The following is a 19,235-nucleotide window of genomic DNA, read 5'->3' on the forward strand; positions in this document are numbered from 1 at the left end:
ATATCATTTTTGTATAGACAGCTGCCAAATTTGTATGGAAAATTAAATGGACAAACTAATGAGGCACCAAAAAGTTTCAGTCTATATTAAAAAATACAAAAAAAAAATCAAATGACCGAAATCTCCGAGAATTGCTCAAATGAAAATGAATGACTACAAAGAATGTTATGAATCGTCGACCGAAAACTGAGATCATTTATTAAGGGCCATTTTTGAAAAAAAAAAATCATTTTGTTTACAATTTGCAAGATATTAAAACAAAATAGAAAGGTCAAACCCCGCCAAACATTTTACCAACATGACATAAGAAATCTTACCGATGAAACGTTGCCAGAAAATCCACCAAAATTTTATGATTAACAATACAACTCTAAACTGAAGTTCAGCGCCAAACTTAAACGAACGTTCAGAATCATGCACTATGTTTTCATCAAAACTGAATCTAGATGAATTTCACTCAATTTTCGATAAATTCTGAGTGCAATCGGGTCCTAAAATTAAGCTTAAATTTGTGATATTATTGTTCATAACAATAAAGCTTTTTTTTCCTGAGTACAATGCCCTTCTTGACAGCTCGTTCCAAGGGAACCATAGTTGATCCAGCGAAAAAATGTTGTCGTGTCAATTTTTTTTTTTTTTTTTTTTGCATGAAAATTAGAGGAGCTTTAGGACCCTATTCACTCAGATCTGACAGATGCCCCCTTTACTCATTTCTGAGTAGGTCGGGTTTTGGCGGAAACTGTGTCATGTTGAACGTGTAAATTTCAGTAATACAATTTTATGTAAATATTTACTGAAAACGAACCTCAATACTGGTGCAAAATATTATTTTTTTACAAAACACAATTTTCACAATTTTTTTAAAATTATATTTCACCAAACATATTTTTCTTCGCTATAATTTTATTGGACCCTGGAGAGTTGTTTAGGTTAGATTACGCCTGACACTCTTCTTCTCATTTATTGGCATTCCTAGTGCGCCGTTGCATTACAATGCGCTGAAAAAAAAACAAACAATAAAGCGGCCAGGCCTACTGCGCAAAGTTAACTGCAGAGATGATTCGAATATTCAAACAGAATGTATTTTTTATTTCAAAAATCCTTGTTTTTTGTCTTATATTATTAGTTTTTTAATAATTATTCCACAACATTTTTCAATTGCTTTCCGTTTTTCTCATCGATTTTTGAAGCACGTGGTATGTTTTATTTCATTATAATATTTTTTTTCTTTCTGAAATATATAGAAATTAATTCTTACACATTTCTCCCCCCCTCAACAGGCGACCTCGGCGAGCAGGCCTCCCTTGCCAAGTGGAGCTCGCTGGAACTTCTCGCCGAGGAGGACGACTCGCCGCCGGTGGTCGGCCTCGGTTCGCACCGCAACCACCAGGAGGACTCCATCTTCAGCCACAGCTACCTGCAGCGGGTCGCGTCGGAACGTGGCTCCCGGCGGCCCACCCTCGGCGCCTCCTCCAGCATAGACCGGGGCCACAACGGCGGGGCGGACTCCCCGCCCGGCTCGCCCGGCTGTCCGTCCTGCCCGACGACGGTGCTGGTGCTGATCATGCACTCCGGGTCGGTGCTGGACGCGACCTCGGACATGACGGCGAAAAAGTCCGACGTGACCACCTTCCGGGGGGCGTTCGAATCGGTCATGCGGCAGCACTACCCCTCGCTGGTTGGCCACGTCGCGATCCGAATGGTTCCTTGTCCTTCGGTGTGTACCGACGCCCTTGGAATTCTGTCCAGCTTGAGTCCGTACTCGTTCGATGCGTCGCCTTCGACCGCGGACATTCCGAACCTGACGGACATCCCGATTGGGGCGATTCCGCTGTTGACGACGTGCTCGCCGGATTTTCAGGACGCGGTGAATCGGGCCGTGGCCAGCGCGAATATGGTCTACGCCGAGTTTCTGCGAAGTGACGAAGGCAAGGGCTTCAGCGGTCAGGTTGCGCTCGTCGGGGATTCCATGGGAAGTGTGCTCGGGCATGACGCCCTCTGTCGGAACCATTCCAACCGGCACGGGTCGGAAGCTTCTGGGTTGGACCACCTGGTGGACTTTGTCGAGGTCAACGATCTGGACGCGAGTAAACTGTTGACCGCACCTTCCCCGCGGCGAAGATCTTCCTCGACGAGTGAGTCCCGACTGCCGAAGCTGGAGTTTGAGGTGGGAGATTTCTTCATGTTTGGAAGTCCGCTGGCGGTGGTACTGGCCGCGAGGAGACTCAGTGACAGTCGGTACGGGACGGGGAAGCCGGCGTGTACGCAGATTTACAACCTGTTCCACCCGACCGATCCGACGGCGTCTAGGTGAGTAAAAGAATGAATTGAAACAAGGGCGTCTATAAACTAATGTTTCTTCTCCCTCCCCAACAGACTGGAACCCCTGCTGAGCGCCCGCTTCTCAATGCTCGCCCCAGTAAACGTCCCCCGCTACGCCAAGTACCCCCTCGGCAACGGTCAACCGTACCACCTCCTCGAACTCATCCAGTCCAGCCCGCAGATCTTCGCCGACGGCCCCTCGATGGCATCCGCTCGCCGTCTCTCGGACACCTCAATCCAAAGCGCCGCCTCAGGAATGATCGACAACGTCCCGCTCACCACGATCAACGCCCTTCAGCAACGTTGGTGGGGCTCCAAGCGTCTCGACTATGCCCTGTACTGTCCGGACGGACTAAGCAACTTCCCTGCGCACGCCCTGCCACATCTCTTCCACGCGTCGTACTGGGAGTCGAGCGATGTGATTGCGTTCATTTTGCGCCAAATTGGCCGGTTTGACAATCTGACGCTGGTTGGGGGCGGGGACGACAAGGACGGGGGTGCGATGAGTTCGTTCCGGCCGGCGCAGGCGAGGGAGAAGTGGAACCGGAAGCGGACCTCGGTGAAGCTGAAAAACGTGACGGCGAATCACCGGGCAAACGATGTGATCGTGAAGGATGGGGAGCCGCAGCGGTTGGTGGCGAGGTTTATGTACGGACCGCTGGATATGATTACGTTGGCGGGTGAGTGTTTTGGGGAAACCTTTGAACGTCAATTCTTCAGTTCTAAATGCTATCTCTCAATTTAAAAACAAACGGTCATAATTGGGTACTAAAGCCCTATGTCAATTTTATGTACAACGGTAAAAAACACGATTAAAAACCATTTCTGATCACTTTTTTTCATTTTAATGCAAAACAAAAATATTGACAAGACAACATTTTTTCGATGGATCAACTATGGTCCCCTTGGAACGAGCTGTCAAGTAGGAGCTTTTCTGTCAAGAAGGACCACGAGGTTGATTTTTCAAAATTGATTTAAAAATCCATTTTAAACTCTTAGTGGTCGTACAAAGGGTTTGTACTCAGAAAATTAAGCTTTATCCTTGTAAACAATAATATCAGCAATCTAAGCTTCATTTTAGGACCCAATTGTCAAAATTTGCAAAATTTATGAAATTTGCAATATTTACAAAATCTACAAAGTTTACAAAATTTACAAACGTAGCAAATTTTTCAAAAATTTCAAAATTTACGGAATTTACAAAAATGAAAACAAAATTTAAATAAATGGAAACGAAACATAAAAAATTAAAAAATTGAGCAAATTTAACGTTTTAAACAAATTTAAAAAATTTAAAAAATATTGCAGATTTTACAAATTTAACAAATTGAGCAAATATTACAAATTTAGCAAATTTTACAAATTTTACAAATTAAATAAATTTAACATACTTACCAGTTTTAACATATTTACCAGTTTTAACAAATTTAACAAATTTAACAAATTTAACAAATTTAAAAAAATATCTTAAAACAACTGACAAAAATAAAAAAATAATCAATAAATTTTAAAAATATCAAGAAATACACAATAGACACAAAATTTCAAAAATTTATAAAAAGTAACAAAATTGGAAAAAGTTGACAAAATAACAAAATTGGCACAATTAAAAATGGCTAAAAATTCAGAATATTGAAAAAAACAATTTTTGACAAGAACTAAGTTCACAAAAAAATACAAATAAAATACAAAAAAAATACAAAAAATACAAAAAAATATAAAAAATTATAAAAAAAATACAAAAACTTACAAAAAAAATACAAAAATTTACAAGAATCTACAAAAAATTACAAAAAATTACATAAAATAATAAAAAATTATCAAAAAATTAAAAACAATTTCCATAATTGTCAAAAATTGACAAAAAATTACAAAAGTTACAAAAAAAAGACAAAACGTTAAAAATTGACAAAAAATGTCAAAAAATGAAAAAATTAACAAAAAATTATAAAAAAAATACAAAAATTTATGAAAATTGAAAGGTTGACAAAAAATTAAAATAAATGACAAAACTGACTAAAATTAACAAAGCTCACAAATGACAAAATTCGAAGGAAAAAAATCTAAATTGACAAAAAAATTATCAAGTAAATCAAAACTGACAATATTTGTCAAATATTGTTAAAATGACAATAATTTGTAGAAATTGACAAAAAAAAACAAAACCTGTCGAAACTTGTCAAAAATTAATAAAAAATTAGTTTTTTTTTTGTTAAATTTGACGGTTATTTAAAAAACTAAAATTAAAAAACTGGCAAAGTTTACAAATTAGGCAAAACAAATTACAAAAATTCACAAAATTGACAAATTAACAAATAAAAAAATATAACGCATCAACATAAATATAAACAAAAACAATACTAAAAATTACAAAATATGCTGGAAAAATTTACAAAAAATCACAAAAATATTGTTGTCGAAAAATGACAAATCTGACAAGTTACATTGATTTTAAAAACATTACAAAGTTGACAGAAATTTTCAAAACTTAGCACAAGAAAAAATCTACAAAAAAAATGAGAAAAAGTTCAAAAGATGTTGATGAATTTACATCAAACCACATTGACAGAATTAACAAAACGGACAAATGATAAAAATAAAATAGGAGTGTAAAATTTACAGAAAATGACAAAAATGTTAAATTTGACAGAATTTAAAAAAATTTAAAAGTTGAGGAAAATTGACAAAAGTTGTCAATAATTTACCAAAACTTACAAATCTGACAAAAAATTCAAAATTGGATAATGACAAAAATTCAAAAATAAATTACAAAATCAACAGCAATTTGCAAAAATATTAAAAATGGTTAAATTATACAAAAATTTACAAAAAATAACTGAAATAAGTTGTAAAAAGTTGATAAAAAATTTCAAAATTGACAAAAGTTGTCAAAAATTTGTTAAAATAGATGCAAATTGACAAAGTTGACTAATTATAAAAATTGAAGAAAGAAATGTCAAAATTGACATATATCGACACAAATTTACTAATTTCACAAAAATTCTAGATATAATTTTCGGAAGGTCCTATCTGCAAAGACAGGATGTTTAAAAAATTACTAGGATTGTCAAAAAATGATAAAAATTCTCAAAAAATCGCGAAATTGACAAATTGTCTTAATTGAAAAAAATACAAAAATAACATAAATTAACAAAAATTGACAAACAATTTACGAAAATTGATTATAATTTAGAAAAACTGACAAAAATTATCAAATGACATTTTTTTACAAAAAAATGCAAAATTTACAGAAATATAAAAGTTTGCAAAAATTTACAAAAAAATTACCAGAGTTGGCAATAGTTGTCCAAAATAATGTGAAAAATTGAAAAAAAAACAAAAATTTACAAATTTGAAAATATGTAACAAAATTACTAAATTGTCACAAATTTACAATATTGGCTTGAATTCTTCAACTTCAATTTCAATCTATTCCGCAGGCGAAAAGGTCGACATCCACGTCATGAAGGACCCCCCGGGCGGCGAGTGGAACCTGCTCGCAACGGAGACCACCGACAAAACGGGTCGCATCAGCTACGCCCTGCCGGAGGAGAAAACCCTGGGCTACGGAATCTACCCGATCAAGATGGTCGTCCGCGGGGATCACACCTCGGTCGATTTTTACCTCACGGTCGTCCCACCCCGGACGGAGTGCGTCGTGTTCAGCATCGACGGGTCCTTCACGGCATCGGTTTCCGTCACGGGGAAAGATCCGAAGGTGCGGGCGGGGGCGGTGGACGTTTGTCGCCACTGGCAGGAGTTGGGCTATCTGTTGATTTACATTACCGGCCGGCCGGACATGCAGCAGCAGCGCGTTCTTTCGTGGCTCAGCCAGCACAACTTCCCGCACGGGCTGGTCTCGTTTGCGGACGGACTGTCGACGGATCCGCTGGGGCACAAGGCGGCCTATCTGAACGGGTTGATGCAGACGCAGGGTGTCGTGGTGCACTTGGCTTATGGCAGCAGCAAGGACATTAGCGTTTACACGAGTTTGGGGCTGAAGCCGAAGCAGATCTTCATCGTGGGGAAGGTGAGTTTGAAATTGACGAAATTTACAAAATTGGCAAAATTGACAAAATTGTCAACATAGTTATAATTGACAAAATTTGACATAAAGTAGTTGTTCGGTAACTGGGCGTTGTTTAACTGGGCTGCTTTTTAACTGGGCGCTCGATAACTGGGCCGTAGCCCAGTTAAAAAGCAGACAAACGTCAAAAAACCAAAACAAACCAAAATGACCGTGGGGTTAATGGATGCAAAAATCATATTCAATAAAAAAAACTTTTTTCAAACTTTTGTTTAATTTTAAGTTACAATTAAAGTAATATGAAAAGTAAGCATTGTAAATAAATTTGAGTAACTTTAATTTTTATATTTCATCTGGAAAATATTATGCATCGGTGGTCCCCTCATTATTTTTTGTTCAGCCCAGTTAACGAGCAACATTCGGTGACTGGGCTACGTTCTCAGCCCAGTTACCGAACAACTACTGTAATTGTTTTTTTTAATTGTCAAAATTGTAAAAGTGACAAAATTTATAAAATTGTCAAAATCGACAAAATTTACCAAATTACCAGATTTGAGTGATTTGACCAATTTGATTAATTGTCGATATTGACAAAATTGTCAAACTTGGCAACACGATCAAATCTGTCAAAATTTACATTATTGTCAAAATTTGACGAAATTATTTTTTTCAAATTGTTGCAATTGTCGTAAATGAAAAAAAAAATGAAATTGTAAAATTGTCATAATTGACAAAATCTACCAAATTGACAGATTTGACCAATTTAACTGATTGTCGATATTGACAAAATTGTCAAACTGGTCAAAACTGCCAAATCTGTCAAAATTGAGAAAAAAATGTCAAATAGTCCAAATTTACAATATTGATAAAATTGTCACAGTTGCGAAAAAATACAAAAAAACAGAAAATTAAAAAAGTTTAATTTTTTTTTATTTGACATAAAAAATTTAAAAAAATTAAAAATAAAACATAAAATGACAAAAGGTTTAACTAGTTGATAGTAGATAACATAAATTGAAAAAAAATACAATAATTTTCAAAAATTTAAAAAATTGACAGAAAAAATCTGACTTAATTTTCAAAGGTAACAAAATCGATATAAAATGGAAAAAAATACAAAATTAACAAAAAATTGCAAAAATTGTTGATTTTGACAAAATTCAATCGACAAAAATTTACTGAAATTAAAAAATAAAGGAAAATCAACCAAAATTTACAAATCTGACCAAATTGACCAATTTAAAAAAATACAAAATTTACTGAAATTAGCAAAAATGCTGAAAATAGTTTAATTTACATAAATTTTACAGAAAATTAAAAATAAAAACTGAAAAAAGTTGTCAAAAGTTGATAAAAATTAGCCAAGTTGACAAATTTTACAATAATTGTATTTTTATTAAATGATAAAAATTCAAAGAAAAATTTAGGAAAAAGAACCAAGATTGACAAAAAAATACAAAAATTGTCAAAAAATTTATAAAAATTTAGGCCGTTGCAAATATTTTTCAAAGTTTATGTCGCCCCCCCTTCAAAAAAATATCAAAATTTCAATGGAAATAGAAATCCAATCAACTGAGAACAATCTAAATCGCCTTTTTCTGCATTGATAATCATAATTAACATGTTTGGACTCGTTTAAAAATATTTTGAACTTTTATGAAATTACAATGTACAGCACCGCAAAAACTTTTTTTTCTCGCAAAAATAAAATTTTCGCCAGTACTTAGAAATTTTGGAAATCAATGATTGCAAAACAACTGGACTGGTGTATGATGCATTTCAAAACGCTTTTTTCATTCAAATGTTGACACCGTGGCCTATAATTTAAATTTTTAACTTTTTTTTATTTTTTTGCCGAGATTTTATTAATACAATATTGTAAAATTGTCATAATTCTAGAGTAAATTATCAAAACAACCTTTGAGTCACGGGTTTCCTATGCAGAAAGGACCTTTTGAAAATTTAATCTAGAGTTGACAAAATTTACCAAACTGACAGATTTGACCAATTTGACCGAAATTTGCAAAATTGTAGAAATATGCAGAATTGCATTGACCAAATTGACCAAATGGACAGAATTGTAAAAAATTTACAAGATTGTCAAACTGGTCAAAATTGTTAAAATTTATTCAATTTACAAAATTTGCATAACTCAGAAATTTACAAAATTTCATAATTGAGGAAAATACATAATTTGATAAAATGACTAAATTGACAATATTAACAAAATTTGCATTTGGTGGAATTTATAAAAGTGAAAAGGGTGACAAAACTGACATATTTTTTTTTAATTAAATTAAACAATTTGGCATAATTGACAAAATTGGACAAATTACAAAATTTACAAAATTTGACAAAATTTACAAAATTTGAAAAATTTAAAAGATTTATAAAATTTACATTGCAAAAAAATAAATACATATTTAACAAAATATACATAATTTACAAAGTTTACAAAATTTAAAACAGTAAAAAAATACAAAATGGCAAAATTTTCTAAATTTTCAAAATTGAAAAAAATATCAAATTTGCCAAATTAAATAAATTGACCAAAAATTCACAGTTGACAAAAAATTGCTAAATGGACAAAATTAACAAAATAGTAAGAAATTACATTAATTGTAACATGCAATCTCGAAAAATAAAAATTGAATTGAATTGAATTGTAAGAAATTACATGTAATTTTAAACTGGCTTTGTCTGTAATTTTCAATTGACGGTAGAACAGTTTATAATTGAAACTTATTTTCAGATCTTTTGAATAAAAATATGTAAAAAAATTTCAATAACATCTAAAATATAAAATATGGTACATTTTTAATTTTATAAATTTGTCAATAAATAAGCTTGATTTTAAAATTTTGAGATTATTTATAGTTAACAGAACAGAAAATTTCCAAAAAAAAAAACAATTTTTAACATTGGAAATCAAACTGTTTTTCCGAGCTATCGTCAATTGAAAAGTACGGACTAAGTGAGTTGAAAATAACATATATTTTTTGTCACAATTTTGTCATTTTGTCAATTTTGTGTTTTTGGTAACTTTGATAAATTAAGTTTTTTTCATCTTTGAATATTGTAAATTTTGTCGATATATTTATTTGTTTAACCCTCTACTGCCCAAATTTTTTTTTCGAATATTTTTATTTTTCCCGTGTTCAGGAGGTCATTTTGAGCAACTTTTTTTCTACGAAAAACTTTACTTCTCTTGTTTTATGTTTTTCTTGTTTCATTTTTAGTTTTTTAATTTGCATTTATCTTGTTTAGTTTATGTTTGTTTTTGGTAGTATTTGGCCTACTCTACCACCTCCTATCATTACATTTTGCCTATCTAATTTTTTCATGTTTTTACAGTAATTTTTTAAATTTTTTGCATGTTTTTCACATTTTTTACTATAAAATGGAACCATTATCATTTAAATTGTAAATAAATGCGTAGAGACATAGTCTGGGGCACTAGAAAAATTACTGCATACTTCTTTTTACTTAAAATATAGGAAATGTTAGTAAAAAACACAGCCAAAGTTGACCCCTAAAAAATTACATTTTTAAAAACATTGGCAAAGTCACATAAAACAAGTCAAACTTCCAACCCTAAAATTTTCCAAAATTTTAAAAGTTCTTCTTTCCAATGCTTTTTGAAGATCAAAAATTGGTTGAAAAATGGATTTTTGGCGATTTTTTAAATCGAAGCCCGTCTAGAGGCGGGGTTGGGTTGTAGAGGGTTAATATTTATATTTGGTAAATTTGATATTTGAATTTATTTTCTTTTTTGAAAATTTTGACATTTTCTTTAATTTAATTTTTAATTTTTTTTATTTTTTTTGTTTATAGATTTTTTAGATTTTTCAGACTTTGTAAATTATCTTGTTTTTTACGATTTTATCAACCTTGTCAATTTTTAAAATTTAAATTTTGTTAATTTTGTCAAATTTGTCAAATTTTGACGTTTTTGTCAATTTGGTCTTTTTACAATTCTGTCAATTATGCCAGCATTGATAATTTAATTTAGCTTAAATTCAATAATTTTGTCAATTTTGTTAATTTTGTAAATTTTTCTAATTTTGCAATTTTTTTAATTCTGTATTTTTCAATTATGTCATTTTGTAAATTTTTGAGTTTTGCAAATTTTGAAAATTGTATAAATTTATATAATTTTGTCAATCTTGACAATTTCGTCAATTTTGTAAATTTTGCAATTTTCTACAAATTGGTCAAATCTGTCGATTTGGTAAATTTGTCAATTATGAAAATTTTACAATATTGTCAAATTAAACCAATAGTTTCCGAGATATCGTCAGTTGAAAATTAGAGGCTAATTTGGTGACACTTGAAGAAATTTATTTATACCTTTTCGATTTTTTTGTGAGTTGGTATCTCAGAAACTAATTGAATTATTTTCACAGTTCAAGAGAGAAAAAATTAGGAAATTTCCCAAAAAAAAAATTGTAGCTTAAAAAACCCTTAAACAATCGAAAATGTGAAAATAAGCAACTATAGATGTTTTGCTTAACATAAAAAAAAAAATATTTTCGTCCAGTTTTTCGCAATTTTTCATCAGATTTTTTTTTTAAATATAATTTTAAGCTCCCTTAAATATATATTTTTATCAAATTCCAAAATACGTATTTTGGAAAGGCATCACAAGATAAATAAAAAAATGTTTTTTTTTTTCGTGTACCTTTTTTCTGAAAAATTGTATGGAATATTGTATGGAAAAACTAATGATACAAAATTACTTCTTTTGACAAAGAGAATTGATAAAAAATAACAAAATTGTCTAAATTGACAAAAAGTGAAAAAAAAAATACAGATATTGATTAAATTTTCAAAATTACCAATTGTTTCTCCCCCTCCAGGTTAGCAAAAAGCTCCAACCGCTGGCCACCCCGCTCACCGAAGGTTACGCGTCCCACCTGGCCTCGCTGGTCACCCCGGGTGGATCCCGGCCCGCCCAGGGCAACGCCCGGATGGTCATCCCACGCGGGTGCTTCAACCTGCCCGGCCAAAACCAATCCATCCGCCGTCGAAGGTTTGTTCCGGGCTAAACCCCGTTCATCCTTACCACCCTCGAACCTCACACAAATCCACAACCACCAACCTGCGTGTGTGTGTGTGTGTGTCAATGTCACCCCGTCGCACGCCTCTGTGTCCCCTCCGTGTCTGTTTCTTTTTTTTAACTCCCCGGTCCCAATTTTTACGAAAAAAAAGAAAGAGAAAACAAATCGTTGAAGAAAGTACAAGAATGTCACGCGTACCTTTTGTTCAGTGTTTAGTAGAAAAACTGCACCTTACACTGCAAGAAATCTTCAGTTCAAATCCATAAAAGAAGTCATTTGTGTTTCCAAAACGTCCACACTGTCTGTGTTTCCTTACAATAACTTCCGTTTCCAAGCAAGTAAAACCAAGAAAATGCTACACTCAAACAAATAAGCACGCACTTTTAAGTTGGAATCCCCGATGAAAAAAAGCAAAAATCAGTTTTAAAAACAACCTCAACCATTCAAAACCGAAATTTATAGCAATGAACCGGGCGTCGGTGGCGGCGTCGTCGTCGTCGGAATGTCCTCGCCGGCGCGCAGCGGCTTCCTCAAGCGGAAAACATATCTTCACTAAAAAGAATCGACAACAACAACAACAAAGAAAGAAAGAAATCCTGGTGGCATTTGAAAAACCGCACGCGCTCGAGCTCCAGCTCTCTCAGCAGCAATCTCTACAGCAAGCTAAACATTGATGTTACTAAACACTATTCTACTCGGAAATTTCACAAAAGGCGAAGAGGAAGAGTAGAGGAAAAGTTATCGGTTGGATTCTGTCACTTGGTAAGTTTTGGATATTTTTAAAGTTTTTTGTTTGTTTTAAAATTTACATCAGGGACAGAAATTGTCAAAATTGACAAAAATGACAAAATTGTCAAAATAGTCAAAATTGTCAAAATTGACAAAATTGACAAAATTGTCAAAATTGATAAAATTGACAAAATTGACAAAATTGTCAAAATTGTCAAAATTGTCAAAATTGTCAAAATTGTCAAAATTGTCAAAATTGTCAAAATTGTCAAAATTGTCAAAATTGTCAAAATTGTCAAAATTGTCAAAATTGTCAAAATTGTCAAAATTGTCAAAAATGTCAAAAATGTCAAAATTGTCAAAAATGTCAAAAATGTCAAAATTGTCAAAAATGACAAATTTGTCAAAATTGTCAAAATTGTCAAAAATGTCAAAAATGTCAAAATTGAAAAAAATGTCAAAAATGTCAAAATTGTCAAAAATGTCAAAAATGTCAAAATTGTCAAAAATGACAAATTTGTCAAAATTGTCAAAATTGTCAAAATTGTCAAAATTGTCAAAATTGTCAAAATTGTCAAAATTGTCAAAAATGTCAAAATTGTCAAAATTGAAAAAAATGTCAAAATTGACAAAAATGACAAAATTGTCAAAATTGTCAAAATTGACAAAATTGTTAAAATTGACAAAATTGACAAAATTGACAAAATTGTCAAAATTGACAAAATTGATAAAATTGACAAAATTGTCAAAATTGTCAAAATTGTCAAAACTGTCAAAATTGACAAAAATGACAAATTTGTCAAAATTGTCAAAATTGTCAAAATTGTCAAAATTGTCAAAAATGTCAAAATTGAAAAAAATGTCAAAATTGTCAAAATTGAAAAAAATGTCAAAATTGACAAAAATGACAAAATTGTCAAAATTGTCAAAATTGTCAAAATTGTCAAAATTGTCAAAATTGTCAAAATTGTCAAAATTGTCAAAAATGACAAATTTGTCAAAATTGTCAAAATTGTCAAAAATGTCAAAATTGTCAAAAATGACAAATTTGTCAAAATTGTCAAAATTGTCAAAATTGTCAAAATTGTCAAAAATGTCAAAATTGTCAAAATTGAAAAAAATGTCAAAATTGACAAAAATGACAAAATTGTCAAAATTGTCAAAATTGACAAAATTGTCAAAAATGTCAAAAATGTCAAAATTGTCAAAAATGTCAAAATTGTCAAAAATGACAAATTTGTCAAAATTGTCAAAATTGTCAAAATTGTCAAAATTGTCAAAATTGTCAAAATTGTCAAAAATGTCAAAATTGTCAAAATTGAAAAAAATGTCAAAATTGACAAAAATGACAAAATTGTCAAAATTGTCAAAATTGACAAAATTGACAAAATTGACAAAATTGATAAAATTGACAAATTTGACAAAATTGTCAAAATTGTCAAAATTGTCAAAATTGTCAACATTGTCAAATTTGTCAAAATTGTCAAAAATGTCAAAATTGTCAAAATTGAAAAAAATGTCAAAATTGACAAAAATGACAAAATTGTCAAAATTGTCAAAATTGTCAAAATTGTCAAAATTGTCAAAATTGTCAAAATTGTCAAAATTGTCAAAACTGTCAAAATTGACAAAAATGACAAATTTGTCAAAATTGTCAAAATTGTCAAAAATGTCAAAATTGAAAAAAATGTCAAAATTGTCAAAAATGTCAAAAATGTCAAATTTGTCAAAAATGTCCAAATTGTCAAAAATGTCAAAAATGTCAAAATTGTCAAAAATGACAAATTTGTCAAAATTGTCAAAATTGTCACAATTGTCAAAATTGTCAAAACTGTCAAAATTGACAAAAATGACAAAATTGTCAAAATTGTCAAAATTGTCAAAATTGTCAAAATTGTCAAAATTGACAAAATTGACAAAATTGACAAAATTGACAAAATTGTTAAAATTGACAAAATTGACAAAATTGACAAAATTGACAAAATTGACAAAATTGACAAAATTGTCAAAATTGACAAAATTGACAAAATTGTTAAAATTGTTAAAATTGATAAAATTGACAAAATTGTCAAAATTGTCAAAAATGTCAAAATTGTCAAAATTGTCAAAAATGACAAATTTGTCAAAATTGTCAAAATTGTCAAAATTGAAAAAAATTTCAAAATTGACAAAAATGACAAAAATGACAAAATTGTCAAAATAGTCAAAATTGTCAAAATTGTCAAAATTGACAAAATTGACAAAATTGATAAAATTGACAAAATTGACAAAATTGTCAAAATTGTCAAAATTGTCAAAATTGTCACAATTGTCAAAATTGTCAAAACTGTCAAAATTGACAAAAATGATTGTCAAAATTGACAAAATTGACAAAATTGATAAAATTGTCAAAATTGACAAAATTGACAAAATTGATAAAATTGACAAAATTGTCAAAATTGTCAAAATTGTCAAAATTGTCAAAATTGTCAAAATTGTCAAAATTGTCAAAACGGTTTGGACCGTTTGTCAATTTTGTCAATTCTATGAATTTTATCAATTTTGTCAAGTTTGTCAATTTTGTCAATTTTGACAATTTTGTCATTTTTATCAATTTTGACAGTTTTGACAATTTTGACAGTTTTGACAATTTTGACAATTTGGTCAATTTGGTCAATTTTGACAATTTTGTCAATTTGGTCAATTTTGACAATTTTGACAATTGTGACAATTTGGTCAATTTTGACAATTTTGACAATTTTGACAATTTTGACAATTTTGTCAATTTTGACAAATTTGTCATTTTTGACAAATTTGTCATTTTGACAATTGTGACAATTTTGACAATTTTGACAATTTTGACAATTTTGACAATTTTGACAATTTTGACAATTTTGACTATTTTGTCAATTTTGTCATTTTTGACAATTTTGGCAATTTTGACAATTTTGACAATTTTGACAATTTTGACAATTTTGACAATTTTGACAATTTTGACAATTTTGGCAATTTTGATAATTTTGATAATTTTGATAATTTTGACAATTTTGACAATTTTGACAATTTTGACAATTTTGACAATTTTGACAATTTTGACAATTTTAACAATTTTGACAATTTTGACAATTTTGACATTTTTGACATTTTTGACAATTTAGACAATTTTGACAATTTTGACAATTTTGACCATTTTTACAATTTTGACAATTTTGACAATTTTGACAATTTTGACAATTTTGACAATTTTGACAATTTTGACAATTTTGACAATTTTGACAATTTTGACAATTTTGACAATTTTGACAATTTTGACAATTTTGACACTTTTGACAATTTTGACAATTTTGACAATTTTGACAATTTTGACAATTTTGACAATTTTGACAATTTTGACAATTTTGACAATTTTGACAATTTTGACATTTTTGACAATTTTGACAATTTTGACAATTTTGACAATTTTGACAATTTTGACTATTTTGTCAATTTTGTCATTTTTGACAATTTTGGCAATTTTGACAATTTTGACAATTTTGACAATTTTGACAATTTTGACAATTTTGACAATTTTGACAATTTTGGCAATTTTGATAATTTTGATAATTTTGATAATTTTGACAATTTTGACAATTTTGACAATTTTGACAATTTTGACAATTTTGACAATTTTGACAATTTTAACAATTTTGACAATTTTGACAATTTTGACATTTTTGACATTTTTGACAATTTAGACAATTTTGACAATTTTGACAATTTTGACCATTTTTACAATTTTGACAATTTTGACAATTTTGACAATTTTGACAATTTTGACAATTTTAACAATTTTGACAATTTTGACAATTTTGACAATTTTGACAATTTTGAAAATTTTGACAATTTTGTCAATTTTGACAATTTTGACAATTTGGTCAATTTTGACAATTTGGTCAATTTTGACAATTTTGACAATTTTGACAATGTTTGACAATTTTGACAATTTTGACAATTTTGAAAATTTTGACAATTTTGACACTTTTGACAATTTTGACATTTTTGGCAATTTTGACAATTTTTTTCTTTTTTTTTGCTTTCTTTTTTTAAAGAATTCAACTAATTTGTGGATTTTCTTTTTTTCCTTTTCTTTCCAAAACTTACAGGTACCTGGCTCAAAGAAGACTGTCTCTTACCTGTTGTAAGAACGAACAAACACGTTCAAAAAAACAAAAACAAAATTAAAACAAAATGTGAGTATTAAAAATCAAGAAAACAAGTGGAAACTCAAACAAGTAATCTCGTTGATCTATTGCAAAACAAAGGAAAAGAAACTGAAATAAGGCTAAAACAAGCGCTGTTGTTATAATTCTGTGTACAGTAGAATTGAAAGGTGTGGAAAAAGATGACGAAAAAAATGCAAACAAAAAAACTATTTAGGGGAAAAGGTGAAATCTTGTTGAAAACTATTTGTAAGTATTACAAAACAAACAAAAAAAATCCAGAAAATATCAAACCAGCTGTGTACATGTCAGTAAGTGTATGTTACGTTAGCAAATAAAGAAGAAGAAAAAACCAAAATGGTAAAGATTCCTTGTGAAGGAAGCAAAAAAAAAGGTAAAACTGGGTAAGGTAAGGTCTCTCCACTCTTTTTTGGATGTTTGTTGATATTAACTAATAGGTAAGATGAGCTAAAAGCACCCTCCCCTCGAAAGGATCCAAAAAAAGTAGCAATTGTGAAAAATTAGAAAGAGCAAATCTCGAAGTAAGTGTAACTAAATGTTAGTGTTCAAAACAAAACAAGAAAAATGTAGCTATATTTAGCAAAAGCAAAAAACTGTTGGTGAAAGATGATTAAAGGTAAGAAAACTGTTGAAAGATATTCTAAATATTTGTTATAACAAAATGAGATAAGTGAATTAAAAACAGAAAAAAAAATTTAACAATTGAGTCCCCCAAACCAACCAAACAGGATTAAATTTAGTTTTAGTTTGAAACAAACAAACAGGTAAACAACACATAATTTGAGATTCTTTTAGAGGTGATATTAGTTTGATACTCAGACGCGACCATTTCCCTAGCAAAATCAAAGAATGAAAAACAAAACAGACGAATTTATTTTAGCAATCTTTTACCGGGAAATCACACAATCAAAACAACCTAAGAAAACAAAAAAAAACAAAACAAAACAAAAAACAGATAATCCTCGATGTCATTCGTTAGCATAGTCCTTGCAAAGAAAACAAACAAAGAATCATCAAAAAAATGCAAACAAACAAATAAAAAACACAACACAACACACTATGCTGAATGGACAATCCTCGTAGGCTCGAAGCAACACACTGAGAAAAAAGAAATTAATTAAACAAAAAAAAACGCGAATCGAAGCAGCGCTCGATGTTGTTTTTTGATTTTTTGGAAGGCTGTAAGAAGTGAACAAAGTAAACAAAACACTCTCTCTAAAAGAAATTAAAAAGGAAACAGTTGAAAAGCTAAAATCGTAATGTTCCTCGAAGGAAGCGCAAAACACACACTGAAAAAAAAGGAAATCTCAAATGATGATTTATTGAAGCGGAGGAGAAGATCAATATTGGCGAAAGTATTAAAACGAAGTCGAAACAAGGTATAAAAAAAACAATTGAAAGTGAATGGCTGTTTAACTTTATTTTTGGACAAACCAATTTGAAAAGAAGAGAAAATTGAGGAACAAAATCAACTGAAAAGTATTGTAAGGTGAACCAACCAGACGTTGTCACTGTGAAAAGATAGAAATTGTATCAAAACAAACAAACTCATTGTTATAAAAAAAAATGTGTGCAATAAAGCAAAATATTTAGTGAAAGCAAAACAAAATTGTGTGTTTTTTTTTAGTTTGTTATTCCGGATTTGTGTTTTATAAGTGAAAACCTGAAAAAAATGTGTTTTACTCGATTATCCGAAGGTCTTGACAAAATTTCACTTCGGATAATCGAAAGACACAAAAAAATTGTTTTGTTGTCTAAATTTTAATTGTCGAGCTTAAGTATGACCCCTACACTACCCTAAAGTGGTTTAGAATTTTTTAATCCAAGATGGCGGTGAGGAAATATTGAAAAAATGCATTTAATTTAATTGACAATCAACCACTCCAATTTGACTTAAGGGGTTACATACATGTAGAAAATCACAAAATTTCACTTCCTGAAAGTTTCATGAAGATATTTCATGATTTAACTGAATTAGAGACGAAAAGTGGTGATTATTTATATGGAAAACAGACAAAAATTTTTATTTTTTATTTAAATAAAGTTTTTTGAAAATCGGCCTTCGTCATGCACACGGGACCGGTTTAACGAGTCTTCACCAAAATTTTGAGCCGATTTGGTCGAAGCAATGTTGAGATATCATGGCACCCGATTTTTGAAATTGCTAACTTCTAACAGCTATATGTCGGCAATGATACAACCAAATGTCTTCAAATTTGTTTTGTTAATAGATGAAAATGTATATTTTAATGCCCTGGAAACAGATTTTGAAAAAAGTTTAAGTGTGTGCTCAAACCAACCTCTGACATTTTAGCCGATTTACATGTATATAACCCCTTAAATGGGGCCGCAGAACTCGAATTTGACGTTAAAAGTAAGTAAATAAAAAAAACTCGGAAATTCAAAATACATATTATGGGAATTCAACTTTTACTCTTATAAAAATATTGTGAAATTTTATTTCCGTGTACCTATATTTACTTAAAAGTCATTATCATAATCAACAACTTTGACGAAGACACCAAATCGCTCAGAATTGTCTTCTTAAAATATAGTTTTGATTTTCGAACAGTTGTCTTCCAGACAGCGCTGGAATCAGACGTGCGTGTCAGTGCACAGCTTCAGTTCAAGGTCATTTGATTTTTATCGAGAAACAATGGAACCACGGAAAGAGTTCACTCTGAGAATACATTTCGGAGTAGGTTCCCGGAAACCAAAGGATGCAGAAATTTTCCAGTTCTTCCGGAAACAAGGTTGGACCAGCAGTGACTTGAGTGCGATGTACCGGGAAGACCATAGCCTGTACGTCCGGTTCAAGTCGGCCAAGGGAATGGGAGAAGCCTTTTCTAGGTTAGGTCCGAAAACCACGTTTTCGTACAGTGATGGAACAGCGGCGGA

The 19,235-nt window shown here is 30.8% G+C and overlaps 1 protein-coding gene across 2 annotated transcripts in view; it reads left to right on the forward strand.

The window, feature by feature from the left end:
* LOC120424025 (protein retinal degeneration B) overlaps positions 1-17,946 on the forward strand; it is a 36,689-nt gene extending 18,743 nt beyond the window's left edge. For both annotated transcript variants that reach the window (XM_039588042.2, XM_039588045.2), the window contains 6 exons: positions 1,281-2,310; positions 2,377-3,002; positions 5,763-6,352; positions 11,209-11,381; positions 11,872-12,171; positions 16,260-17,946. In XM_039588042.2, coding sequence (XP_039443976.1) covers positions 1,281-2,310; positions 2,377-3,002; positions 5,763-6,352; positions 11,209-11,381; positions 11,872-11,965 — 2,513 coding nt within the window. In that variant the 3' untranslated portion in view covers positions 11,966-12,171; positions 16,260-17,946. The remainder of the gene's footprint in view (positions 1-1,280; positions 2,311-2,376; positions 3,003-5,762; positions 6,353-11,208; positions 11,382-11,871; positions 12,172-16,259) is intronic.
* Positions 17,947-19,235: the final 1,289 nt, after the last annotated feature.

This window comes from Culex pipiens, chromosome 1 (assembly GCF_016801865.2).
Source record: "Culex pipiens pallens isolate TS chromosome 1, TS_CPP_V2, whole genome shotgun sequence".
NCBI classification, from domain to species: domain Eukaryota; kingdom Metazoa; phylum Arthropoda; class Insecta; order Diptera; family Culicidae; genus Culex; species Culex pipiens.